The sequence below is a fragment of the Ceratotherium simum genome, chromosome 17, assembly GCF_057802395.1.
Source record: "Ceratotherium simum simum isolate JZ-2026a chromosome 17, ASM5780239v1, whole genome shotgun sequence".
NCBI classification, from domain to species: domain Eukaryota; kingdom Metazoa; phylum Chordata; class Mammalia; order Perissodactyla; family Rhinocerotidae; genus Ceratotherium; species Ceratotherium simum.
Genome location: NC_141916.1, coordinates 18612833 through 18626582, shown reverse-complemented (window position 1 = coordinate 18626582; position 13750 = coordinate 18612833). Strand labels below are relative to the sequence as shown.

The 13750-nt window shown below is 36.2% G+C and overlaps 1 protein-coding gene across 5 annotated transcripts in view; it reads left to right on the top strand.

Moving 5' to 3' along the window:
• Positions 1-13750, top strand: part of LARP4 (La ribonucleoprotein 4) — a 63882-nt gene that overhangs the window by 12445 nt on the left and 37687 nt on the right. For 4 of the 5 annotated variants that reach the window (XM_004429012.3, XM_087442416.1, XM_087442417.1 and 1 more), the window contains 3 exons: positions 8294-8441; positions 9386-9538; positions 11005-11080. In XM_004429012.3, the coding sequence (XP_004429069.2) occupies positions 8294-8441; positions 9386-9538; positions 11005-11080 (377 nt within the window). The remainder of the gene's footprint in view (positions 1-8293; positions 8442-9385; positions 9539-11004; positions 11081-13750) is intronic. The other variant, XM_004429010.3, reaches the window with a different exon arrangement.

Below are 13750 nucleotides of genomic sequence, written 5' to 3'. Positions count from 1 at the left end.
ACTGCTGGCGGCCCGGGTTTGGATCCTGGGCGCGCACCGACGCACCGCTTCTCCGGCCATGCTGAGGCTGTGTCCCGCATGCAGCAACTGGAAGGATGTGCGGCTATGACATGCAGCTGTCTACTGGGGCTTTGGGGGAAAAAATAAATAAATAAAAATTTAAAAAAAAGAAAAGTTATGTGAATTACAGCAGTGAACTGATTGTTTCTTTTTATACTTGTCAAAATGGCGTTAAGTAGTTCAATAGGTAAAAATCATATTTTGTAATTAACTATTCCTGCTTGTCCTTTGTACATTTGCCATGTTTGGCAAATATCTTAGTAATTTGTAATTCTATTGTTAATAGGTTAGTGTTATAAACTTTCAGAGCTTTTCTGTTTTTACGTACCTATATATCTCTACAGTGATTTTATGTGTTTGTTAACATAAATGATAAAGTGCTTATTGTTTTGCAACTTAATTGTTTTAACTGAACAATATGCCTTGGAGCACTTTCCATTTTAGTGTACATAGGCCTGTCTTTTTTTTTTTTTTTTTAACTTTTACAGTATTCTGTGTTATGAAATATACTACATTTTGTTTAACCATTTGCCTACAGATGGGTGTTTAGGTTGTTTTCAGTCTTTTACTCATGGGATCAGTGCCAAAGTATACATCCATGTGTCTTCTTGTGTACATTAGTGGTTTTTGAAGTGTACATTCTTAACTAGGCTGGTGAAGAGTATAAATATGCCCAGGAGTAGTTTGTCTAGATGCCATGGACCTCATACTTGGATTATTCTTGGCATCATTAGCACAGGACACATCAGATTTATGGATAATACGCTGCTGAAAGGCATCTAGTTAATTATTTTGATTGATTATTAAATGCTTAATGAAATAGTGCATCCCATCAGTAAAAGGTAAGTTTTTGATCATAATCCCTCAATATTTGGGTATTTACTTATAAATGAAGTATATATGGCATAATATATTTTGTTAATTAATCTCTTATAGTGATTATTTGTCATATTTGGGGCCTCCCAATTTTTGAGGAGCTTTCTACTTTTGCAGAAATGCCCATATTATGAGTCAGGCCTCTCTAGTGTATGCACTAGTCAAAATTCAAATTCCCAGATTCTCTCGTATCTAGATGGATGCAGCGGTGTTACAAAGACCCACTAGTCAGGCACACTCACAGATGACCTCTGTTTGAAAATACACAGTGTAAGGAAATGGAAATGAAGGTTCTATTCTGTGGGCAGGTGTGGCCGTAGAGATGATCAGCTTTAAATGGAGTTAATACTTGCAAGGTTGAGTTCCTAGTGGAGAAGTGGCTTTGGTGCTGGCAGTAGTAAAGGTTGTAAAGGATTTGAACTTTGGCATTTAGTGCTTGGTGGGGCAGGGATAGTGATTTCCTCACCAAGCCACTTCTGCACCATTATTTTGGGTGATGTTATCTTTGCATCTGTTGTTTTCAGTCCTTCCAGTGACATAGTGGCAGTGACACTATCCTTTAATAAAATATCTTTCTGATTAGCCAGAGTGGATTCTGAATACTGATGATAAACATCTTTGATAAGATGCTTTTGGTACAGCACACGTTGTTCGCGTGTCTACATAGTGCCAAATGTAAAGATGATCTGCCTTCTAAAATTGCTACTTGGAGGTTTTTAGATAATATCTTGGTATACCTGTCCTGGCAGGGCTACCTGCTGGTGCTCTAAGAAAACTGGTTGGTTTCCTCCCTAAGTTAATTATGATGTGAGGTAAGTGTAAATTAACATCCCTAAGCTGTGATGTTGCTATGGTTATTCAAATGGTGCTACTTCAAAGATACTTTTGCTCCCCTGCAAGCTTTGGCTTTTTATTATTGGTTTTCATGTTACTGTAAAAGCTTTCGGCAGCCCTGAAACCAAAAGCCAAGAAGCACGCTGACACAAGACTTCCATTTTAAACTCAGGCCACGTGAAAAAAAGGAAGATTATATCAACTCTGATATTCTAGCAAATGAGAAGAGTAAATACAGCTGCTAAACATTAGTTCCTGTTTTGCACATCTGCCTCTACTATTTCATTCAAATAGATAGTTGAAGGTCAACTCTTGGTTTGTGTTAATAGCTTAAATAGAAAGAAGAGGAAGACCTAGTTTCTGCCTTCCTTGAGCCCACTGCCTAAGTTGCAAAGAACACATATTTAAACAAACTATTATAGGGGCCAGCACCATGGCGTAGCCGTTAAGTGCCCACGCTCTGCTGCTGGCGGCCCACGTTTGGATCCCAAGCGCACACTGATGCACCGCTTGTCAGGCCATGCTGTGGCGGCGTCCCATATAAAGTGAAGGAAGATGGGCACAGATGTCAGCCCAAGGCCAGTCTTCCTCAGCAAAAAGAGGAGGACTGGCATGGATGTTAGCTCAGGGCTCATCTTCCTCACAATACATACATACATACATGCGTACATACTATTATAGTGGTAACAAAATAGAGGTATGTACAAATAATAAGAGGGAAAGAGGAAGTAGTGACCAAAACAAATGAAGTTAGGTGTATGTAGAAACTGTAAGTTTTGGTAGAGTGGGCATTGTTTTTAAAAACGAGGAAACTGGGGCCAATGATTGTATAATTACTGAGTGGCAGATTAAAGTTAATTTTTTTCTGTTACACCATAGTTGCCTCTCAGTTGTTTGAATTACTCTTCAGTTTAGCTTTATGAAGACAATATTGGTACTTTTTTTCTAATATTATAAATTAGATATTCTGGAAAATAACTGAAAATATTGGTTAAAATATTTAAAAAATTTTTTTAAAGCAGAGCTTTAAACTGGTAAGAAGGCAAATGAAATCTTCAGATCAAAAATAATTAGAAAGTGCTAATCCAGGGAGATAAGCAGGTCCTACACCTAGGGGCTCCCTTGATGCATCTGTTGATCCTTAGTGGCCCAGAGCTTTGGTTTTAATGGGCAGTGCTTAGAGACAAGACACAAGGTAAACTAGGGGAGAAAAAAAAAACAAAAAAACAAGCTTTCCCAGAGAAAAGGAAACTTGTCAGTTTTAGCCTTGGCTCTGGTTTGGTGAGGGAGATGTCATCCCTAATAATTCTAACAACAAATCCTCTTTGATGCCAAAACAGGACTGAAATTCACACTACCTGTTGTTCCCCAAAAGCCTACATTGAAAATGTAAACTGAGGGCCGGCCCTGTGGCTTGGTGGTTAAGTGCGCGTGCTGCAATGCTGGCGGCCCGGGTTCGGATCCCGGGTGCGCATCGAGGCGCCGCTTCTCCGTCCATCCTGGGGCCGAGTCCCACGTGCCGCAGCTGGAGGGATGTGCAGCTATGACATGCAACTATCTGCTGGGGCTTTGGGGGGAAAAAATAAAATAAATAAAATCTTTAAAAAAAAAAAAAAAAAGAAAATGTAAACTGATACCAGATTGGTAGTCTTACTATGCAGTCATCTAGCAGAAGGAAAACAAATCCTCTTCTGAAGAGCATGTTTTAAATGTAATCATAATGTAAAATCATAAAGCATGTAAGTCATCATGAGCATGGTTTAGCAGAAAGGATGAATCACAAAATCAAACCCTCAAAGATTGCAGATATTGGAATTAGAAAATATAGACTATAAAATGAGAACGTTTAATATGCTTAAAGGAAAGAAGATGCTGAAAGGATGATCAGGAAACAAAACATTGATCAGATATCCTTGAGAAAAGAACCAAAAGAAACTTTAAGAGATGAGAAATAGAAAAAGAGAACTTAGAAACTTACTGGACAAGTTGAACACATTTTAGAAATAGCTGAAGAGAGAATTGATGAACTGGAAGAAAGATCTTACAAAATTGCTCAGAATGTGATTTCTTAGAAAGACAAAGAAATGGTAGATGAGAAAGAGAGATTGATACAAAGAGAGGTGGAACATAGGATGAGAAGATGTAGAGTATTTAATTGGAGTTCCAGAAAGAAGTAATAGAGCAGTTGGTGGAGAGGCAGTATTTGAAGAGATAGTGGCTGAGAATTGTATAGAATTGATGAAAGATCCATCAGATTTCAAAGAGCTTAGTAAATCTCAAGTAGAATAAATAAAAAAGAATTCGACACTTAGACTTTTGATTGCAAAACTGCAAAACACCATTGACAAAGATTAAGCTACCTGAGATAAGGGGAGATTAGGAATGACAGCTGGAGTAATGGCTGATTTCTGATCAGCAATAGTGCAAACCAGAAGGCAGTGGGGATTTGTGTGTGTGTGTGTGTGTGTGAGGAAGATCAGCCCTGAGCTAACGTCTGATGCCAATCCTCCTTTTTTTTTTTTTTTTTTTGCTGAGGAAGATTGGCCCTAGGCTAACATCCATGCCCGTCTTCCTCTACCCGATATGGGTCACTGCCACAGCATGGCTTGACAAGCGGTGCCTCGGTGCGCACCCGGGATCCAAAACTGTGAACCCCGGGCCTCTGAAGCAGAGCGCGCGCACCCAACCGCTGCACCACAGGGCTGGCCCCAACAGTGGGGATATTTTTAATGTACTGAAAGGGAATATGTGCCTAGCGAGAATTCTGTATACAGCAAAGGTAAAGGGTAAAAATAAAGGTATTTTCAGAGAAACCACAACTTGAGAGTTTATCAAAAAAAATTCTGAATGATATCTTTGGGGAAGAAGGAAAGGTCTGAAATGCAAGAAAGAATGATGATCAAAGAAAATGGCCAACATTTATGTAAATTTAAATAAATATTGACTGGTATAAAACTAAAATAATAGTATATATTATGTATATACAGGCACAAAAGGCACAAAATAATCTTTGATTTTAATGTACTAGACACCGTAACATTGATGTTCTGATTTGAAAAATCCCTAATGGATGTAATAAGCTTTTTCATTTTAAGTTTTATATTTTTTATGACTCAAACTTAAGGCGACATTTTAATGGAATGCTTTATTAATAGAATGCTTTATAAGGGAAAAAAATCTCTGACCTGGTTATTGTAGCAGCTCATGTTCCCTTCTAGTCCATATCCACATGTTTATGTACTTTTTGCAATTGTAATAATCTGTGAGTTGTAATTATTGGTTGGTTAATACTGACTTCATACTTAATCTTTGTGTCTTTAGTTGGATATATTATTTCTCATATAGTAGGATAACCTGTAAAAGGGAGATACTAGTGTTTATGGATTGTTTCAAGAAGTAGAGATGAGACACATAAAGCACAAAGCACAGTGCCTATCCCACAGAATTACTTAACACTTTTGCTTTTGTTATTGTGGTGGTTGTGGTTTTTTTCACTCCATTGTGTGAGAGCATTTTCCATTTTGATGTTTTTCATATTTCATCAACCCTAAGATGCACGTTGTTGCACATTGTACCTTCTCTGAAAATTGGGATGCCTCTTACAATATTTGGTGTGTCATGGTTTAATAGCAATTTTTTTTATGTATTATATATATCCCTTTAGATTTCATAAAATGTGGTAATGTATCTTTATAATTTTGAATGGCTGTGTAATGCTTTACCTAGGGAGTGTGTTGTAATTTCTTCTGTTCCTTGTCTGTTTGACTTTGGGTTATTTCCATTTCTTGGCTCTTATAAATAATGCTAATATGTGGGAATATGAGTTGCACCATTTTATACAGTCTCCAGTTAGGAATGAGTTTGCAAATTTTATGCCAATATGGGAATTATTTTAAAGTGCTTTGCTAATTTAGTAAGTGTAAAATGGTATTTTATTCTATTATTTGTGTACATATATGTGTATTTTTTCTAGAATTTTATTTTTCTAGTCTTCGTTTTTAGTTTCTTGTTAAAATTTTATCCTGTTCTGTAGTCATACATCTATTGTGATTTGTATCTGTTTGTTCAAAGCTAATTTTAATGACACAATAGTTGGCATTTAACTTTTAACTCTACCTTGCAATTATTTTGATGTAATGCGTTAGTGCTGGTGTAGTGTACTTTTGAGGGTAAGACAGCCGAATTACCTTCTATTCAAAAACAACATGCTTTATACAAAAGTGGGGTATTTATACTGAGTGTTAATTGCTTTTAAATATTAATATAATTTAGTTCTGAGAAAAAGGAATTCTTACCTCAATTTACGGTTGACAAAATTGAGACTCAGATGAGTTAAGAAATTTTCCCACGATCATGCAACTGCTAATGTTAGAGCTGGGTTTTGAATTCAAGTGTGATTCTAGAGCCTCAACCATTATATGGTTAGATAATAATTATTAACTGCCTTGAAATAGCAATCCCTATTTTACTTTATTAAAGCTGCATAATACTCTGCATAACAATTCTATGAGTTAGGGGTATTTCTAGTAGGTATATGGCCCCTTTACGGTGTCTTTTTCATGTACGTATTTTATTCGTTAAATGAATTTTTTACTCTTTCATTGTATTTATCAAGATTCAGAAGTTTGATTCCTCTTTCTGAGAGCTATAGTCTTTATTATTAGCCATTTTCTTGGGTAGGGACATAACTGGTATTCTCAGAATTGAGAAAAAGAAAGGAAGGTAAGTATGTAAATGCCTAGATTTTCTTCTATTAAAATGCTTAATATCAAATTAAATGCTGTTGACATGGCAGGAAGGCTAGGCTATCACAAGCTCTTCAGAGCTGTTTTCTGCTGTCAGTCAAGAGATAAAGCTCTACCTAAATTCCCAAATCAGTCAGTCAACTCAGCTCCAAAGGCAAAGGGGGGAGTAGACTACCCTGGTGAAGGCAGAAAGGGGGTATGATGATATAGTCTGTAGAGAATTTTTAAAAAACAGTAGTAAATTTGGCTAAAAGGCATATGCTTGTTATAATTCTGGCAATTCTAAACAGTGTCAGCAATACTGCCCAGTACTACCACCCAAGGCCCAACCCTTGCTCCCAAGATATGAATGAACCTTGACATAGAAGCGACATTGTGTCTGAGTTTTCTCCTTTTTCCGAAATTGGGTTTCAGTTGATAAAAGGAAGCAATCCAAAAATATATGGCAAGCTAGAGAGTGGAATTAAACAATGTTTCTTTGGTTCATACATATAAGTCATTTTAATTGCGCAGTATGGAAACTCACTCAAAGAAACTCAAGTAAAAATTTGATTTATTAAGAGTACAGGGGAATTTCATGGGACATAATTGCAGAAAGTACAGTTAGGCCTCCCAGACACTGAGTCTTCTCAGCAACTCTGTCTGGGGTCTCTGCAGTGCTTCCTATCCAGAGTCCTACTTTGGTTGGCCATATTTGGGTGTTGGTGATACCTTAAAGGCCGATTTTTTTTTTTTGAAACCCCATGAACCAGGGTCCGTTGTAAGAACTCCCTCCAGGTAGACAGAATTTATGACAACTTCCTGATAAATGGCTCAGTGTGTGCCAGTTATTTTTCAGGAAAGCTGAATTCCCAGTATCTGCAAGTCATAAGCTTGAGTAATTAATTCCTTGCCCTTTGAATCCACCTTCTGGTGCCTCCCATCCAGGGGAGGGACCTATGGCTGAGAAGACAGTTAAAAGTAACTTTCTGGAAAGGGTATAAACTTTTTGAAGGGTCATTAATGTACTTGAGAGGATCGAACGCTGTTGTTTGGTTGAATGAAGTGAGACAAATGTATTTTGTGCATCCTGCTTTCTTCTTCTCCCTCCACCTTTTGAATACTCTTCTCCTCCTCCCCTACTCCCACACCATGATTCGTTTCTGCTTTTCACCTCTATGTGTGTCTGTGATTAGATGATGTATGCAAAAGATCACTTTAGATGGTAATATGTTAAATAGTTACGTTGTGGACATTAAGAATTTATACTTTCAGGATAAATGGAAAAAAGTACATTCTAATATAGGGCAGATTGCTGTTTTTGACTTGGGGGAAAAAATTTCCAGTGGTAGAATCATTCAGACTCAAAAGTCTTTGGCATAACTTAGATGGCAATAAAAATTATATTGCTTTAGATAACTCAGAAGTTTGCTCTAGATAGACAAACACATGCTAATGTCAAAGATATGTAAATAGTTTGAATAAATTTTATGACATTTGCAGGTAAGTTGGGGTAAAGCAGTATTTCTCTATTAATAGTATTTTACAGAGATATATTTTTTATTGTATAGGTAGCTAAATTTTATATATAGACATTTCAAGTTCATCTACTTAAAAAAGATTCATATTTCCAAATGAGCCAAAAACTTAAGACTTTTTCATTACTTAAATGTGAAGAAAGCCCCAATAATACTAAGTAATTTAATAATAAATATTAAATAAATAATATTTTTATCTAAATTTGTAATTTGAATGCACTGACTTCTTAAAATTTACAAATAGATCCTTTGATTATTTAGCAGGTAACATCTAAAGGAACTGGTTTAAATCCTAATGCCAAAGTATGGCAAGAAATTCCTCCTGGAAATACTGATGCCACTCCAGTAACTCATGGAACTGAAAGCTCTTGGCATGAAACGGCAGCCACATCGGGGTCTCATCCTGAGGGTAAGTCCTAAATATTTCATCAGAACAAATCATAGTTTGGTTAAACACACAGCCAAACCAGTTTATAGAACTTTGGGGTACATCCTTTGATTATTTGATTAAATATATTAACGTAGTGGTAAAATGTTAAAGGTAGTGGTAGATCATGCACAATAAATGTTAAATATAAATGTTTAACGTAGTTTGTGTATAGTTCTCATTTATATTCAGTATGAGTGGATTGTCTGGATTGTCACTAACTTAAAATAGTAGCTGTATCTTTGGGTCCAATATTTACCCCACTTTTAATTTTATTTATTTATTTATTTTTTCCCCCCAAAGCCCCAGTAGATAGTTGTATGTCATAGCCGCACATCCTTCTAGTTGCTGTACATGGGACACGGGCTCAGCATGGCTGGAGAAGCCGTACGTTGGTGCGCGCCCGGGATCCGAACCCGGGCCGCCAGCAGCGGAGCGCACACACTTAACCGCTAAGCCATGGGGCTGGCCCACCCCACTTTTAATGTAGTATTTATAAATTAGTTTTGCTCTCACATCATTGGCAATGCTATTTACTCACTGTTTGACCTTGGGCAAATGACTTAACTTCTCCGTGCTTGTTGTTTCCTTTGTCTGTAAAACCTTAATAATAATAATAATAATAATAATAATAATAATAATTGCTTTTGGCGTAGAATTTTCTGAGGATTAAGTGGATAAAGCGCATGAAGCTGTCTGATACCTAGATAGTGCTATATAAGTTTGTTATTGTTAGTCGTTTTCGCTTATCCATAATGGTCCAAACTTAATCTCCTTTGAGAAGAGAACTCCTACTTAAAACCATGAGGACATTTTCTCAACTCGTAGAATTCCTTGAAATCTTATCAAAGACATAGTGCCCAGAGTTCCTGAAGATAGGATTTAAAGAATTTCTATTTACTGTCAGTATGTTTTCTTTAATGCAGGTAATACAGAGCTTTCAGATGATATGTGTAAGGAGTATGAAGTAATGTATCCATCTTGTGAAACCACGAGAAATACTACAGGCATTGAAGAATCAACCGATGGAATGATTTTAGGGCCAGAAGATCTGAGTTACCAAATATATGATGTTCCTGGTAAACTTTATGGTTTTGTTGGTAAAATGAGAATGCAGTATGCTTGCTACTCTTTTTCTCCCTACAGTCTCTTTATTATTGTTCTAATAAACATAAGGCATTGATCAGTCTATTATCTTTTTTGAAAAGAAGTTTATGTGAATGAAATTTTAGATGATTGTTATAAATACTGTTTTCAGATGACCAAACATGAACACTGTAATTTAAAAAGAATGTTTACTTTAAAGATCCTATTAAAGGAAAGTGTGAAGTTAAAAGGAAAAAATAGTTAAGAGACCTAAATTACAATCTTTCAGAGGCTCCAAGTTTCTTGGTCTATTAGTTGGAATCAATGCAAATTCTACCAATTTTCTCATCACTCTTGTCAGTGTGAAATGCATTTATAAATGTGAAATTGCAGGGATTAATTTTGGGGAATAGGCTGTATTAAAAACATGGTTCTACTACAAGTCAACTTGTGAAATGTTTTTTCCACATTCATTTAATTAGCGTGGATTAGTAGTTGCTTGAATTTAATATGGATGAGATTTAAAAGAAACTAAAAATGGACCATAGACCCTGACTACCTAACTTTATTTTTCTAATTTCTAAAGGATCTCTGGAAAATAAGTGTAATAGGGAGTAGGCATTTCTATCACTACTTAGTTCTGTGAATTCAGTCAAGGTATATAAAGGTTTGTCCTCGGTTTCCTTATTTATTATTAATATTTGGACTAGATTTCTGATGTCTCTCAGCTTGCAAGTTGATTTCTGAAGTGGAATGGGGTGGTATTTCCATACAGTAATTTAAGGCGGTGGGTTCTGCTCCCTACTTGTGGCCATAATATAGCTAGCCACTGGCTACTTTGAACATAGAGTTGATTTAAGTGATGTGGCAACCAGTTGGTTTTAATAAGTTTGCTATAGAGAGTTGGTCTGATCCTTGGGACGTTTGAGTGCTTTAAATATTTGTAGGAAGATACAGTGCTTTAAAATCAAAGAATGGAAAGAAAAGAGTCTTAAAAGACAGAAGTTTGAGTGGGACTAACATCAGATTTACTACCAATAATACAGATGTGGAGATATATATGTATCCCACTTTGTTTAGCTAGTTCCTTTCTTCAAATTTAGATTACTATTACTTTTGTTCTTTGTTTTCATTAAAGGAATAGGCAGTTATCACATTTTTAAAGTATTTAAGGTAGTGTTTTACAATATGGCAGCCAAGTGCTTTTAATGTTAACAGTGTTAATTACTTGATAAAATAGTTTTTAAGCTGATGTGAAATCTCTCTAAAGAAAGGATAGTTTGAAAGAAATTAGTCAGACCTTGTACTGTCTGAATTCTTAAAAATAATAAATATAAGGTTTTGTGGTCAATTTTAATTTGTGCATGCTTTGTGACTTATTCTGAGTATAACAAAATGTAAAGTTTTCCGTCTGTGGTAATTTCATGTTAACTTTTTCCCTTTTGTTTTCTATCATCAGGAGAAAGCAATTCAACAATTTCTACAGAAGACCTAAAAGAATGTCTGAAGAAACAATTAGAATTCTGTTTCTCACGGTACACTATTATTTTTTTATTGCTATTTCTCGTTTTTTGAATTGTTTGGTTAATAGATGTAAAATACCTGTGCAATAGAGCAGAACGATGGTGGTTTTAATTTCCTTCAGTGATGTATTTTGGTATCATTCCTCGGTGTGTTTCTTAACTAGATGTGAAGATAGAGTCTCCAGTTGGGTGTGCAAAGATCTGTTCTCAGCAGAGAGATAATGAAATTTCTGTTGGGTACTTTTCCTATGAACATATTCGGATTTAGGGTTCTCGAAAAAGTGGTTATCTCTTAATTTATATTTTTAGTAGTGGCTCTTGTAACCTTTGATCATGGAGTTATTTTTAGCAAGATAGTTAGGTGGAGGGGCATAGAATTTATATTACCGGTGTCTTCTATTAAATAAGGAGTTTTTTCAGGCAAACGTTTCAAAATGGCTTATTTATAGATGAGAATTATGTAGGTATATTTACAGCTTAGATATCATAAAACGTCAGTATGTGGCACTGCTCCTTCTAAAATAAACAGAAGTTTGGATATGCATGCAAATGTAATGCCTTCTTTTTTTCCTATATCTGGTGAGAGGCAGGATCAGTGAATCAATGTTGGAAGCTGGAAACCTGGATTTTTATCCTAGACTTCTTTATTTTTTACACATAATACACTCTCAACTCAGGTTTAATTGGTTCTTAATCCTAAATATCTCCCTTTTTTCCCCCTCATTTTTATTCTTTGCCTTTATAGTCTAGTACCGGCCCTAGGTTAAAAGCAAGAGCCTTCCAGCTTTCTTTTCTCTAGTCATTTGTGCCTGTGATAAATTCATTTTCTGTAACATACTTGTAATAGTTACTTTAGAATCTTTGTTTAGTGACTGGATCATTTGTGTGTCTGCTTATATTTCTGAGTTTTTTCTCTTGATTCTCTGTTTATTTTATGCCTTTTTGCATGTCTTATAAATTTTGATTATATGCTGGACATTACATATAAAAGAAGCTAGAAGCTGCAAATGACATATTTTTTCCCACTAGATAAGATTTGAGCTTTCTTCTGGTAGGCAGAAGCAGATTGATTGCTTCAGTCCAGTTGGGAATTGAGCTGGGTCAGGGCAGCCATTTTAATTAGACTTAGTCGACCTCTGATTTATCTCTGTTTCTTAGGCATAACCTTCTCAGGCTTTTGATTTAGAAGTTGGCAGTTTTCTGTTACCTCAATCCTGAAACCCCAAGGAAGATTTAGTCTGATCTTCAGAGGTTTGAGATTAGCTCTCTATTTAGCCTCTTACCCCATACAGCTTCAAAATCTGGCAAATGTCTTGTGTTTGATGCAAGGTTCCTCCTTCCACTGGGACTTGCACAAGACCTCAGAGATTTTACTCTGCCTTTTCAGCCTGGCTCCCAATCTCCCATCTTCCTCCTTAGAACTCAGTAAATGTCAAATGGGGAAAATCAGCTTTGTGTTGGGAGCTCCTTTAGTTTCTAATTCATAATGCCAGTCCTCTGCAGCTGCCTTAAAGCTCTGCTGGTTTCCCTGTGGTCCAGGATCTGCAATGCCTTCAGGAAAGGAAGGTCATCGTTCTGGAATTTCATGTTGTCCATGTAGCTTCCATAGCTCTCTTTTACTTCCAGAAAAACATGATTTTTGTAATTTATCCAAGCTTTTTTAGTTGTTAGAGTGGGAGCTCTGGCTTGTCATAATTGACCAAATCCTACTCCGAAGTGTGATGCAGTTCAAACTAGCGTGGCAATTGACATTTGTAGCTCAGCAAAATTGCCATTAGTACATATCAGATGTGAGTAGTCAAATCCTAGATATTATGTGCATTAATTTGACGACTTCTGACGAGGTACAGTTTCTTTGAGAGTTTGGCACACTGTTTTATAGGAATCGACCTGCTGAAATACAGAGTTGATTTGGGCTACATCTTTTTAGTTGTGTAAATATTATGTTTACAGTTGTCTTATTTTCAAGTTCTTAAGCTTAAGGAATATCTTGTTGATTAGGGGTGATGTTAGTATGTTTTTCCTCTTATGCTGAAGTGAGTTTACCTTGTACTGGTATCCTCTCTATTCCACCCCCCACCGCCGCCAAACAAATAACCACCACCTGTTGACAACTGTAACTTTAGAAAAGTAATTACTAGTATATTTTAATATAATTTGAATGTAAAGGCCTACTCTTTGGCAGACACTAGGACTTTGGATTTTTTAACAACAAAGATCCTTCATGGAACCTATATTCTGGCTGGAGGGAGATAAGATAAGAAAATAAGTAAGCAACTTAGAAGTGTGTTAGGTGATAAGTGCTATGGAAAAAATTAAATATTTTGGAGATAAAAAATTAGAAAAAATAGAGCAGTGTAATCAAGGGAAGGAGAATCAAGAGTGTTTGGGTGGTCAGTGAGAAAGTGGCTTTTAAGCAAGGACTTCCAGCTGTTTGTAACTAGACCGCTTCAAAAGATTTGATGTGAATAATAAGACATGAATTTGATTTTACTTAACTTTGTTAAGCAAGATTTTATGTATAAGGTAGAACTGTTTGTATCTTCTCTTTTAAAAATCTTGGAGGGCCAGCCTGTGTTGTAGTGGTTAAGTTTGAGCACTCTGCTTTGGTGGTCCAGGGTTCGCGGGTTTGGGCCCTGGTTGCGGACCTACACACTGCTCATGAAGCCATGCTGTGGTGGC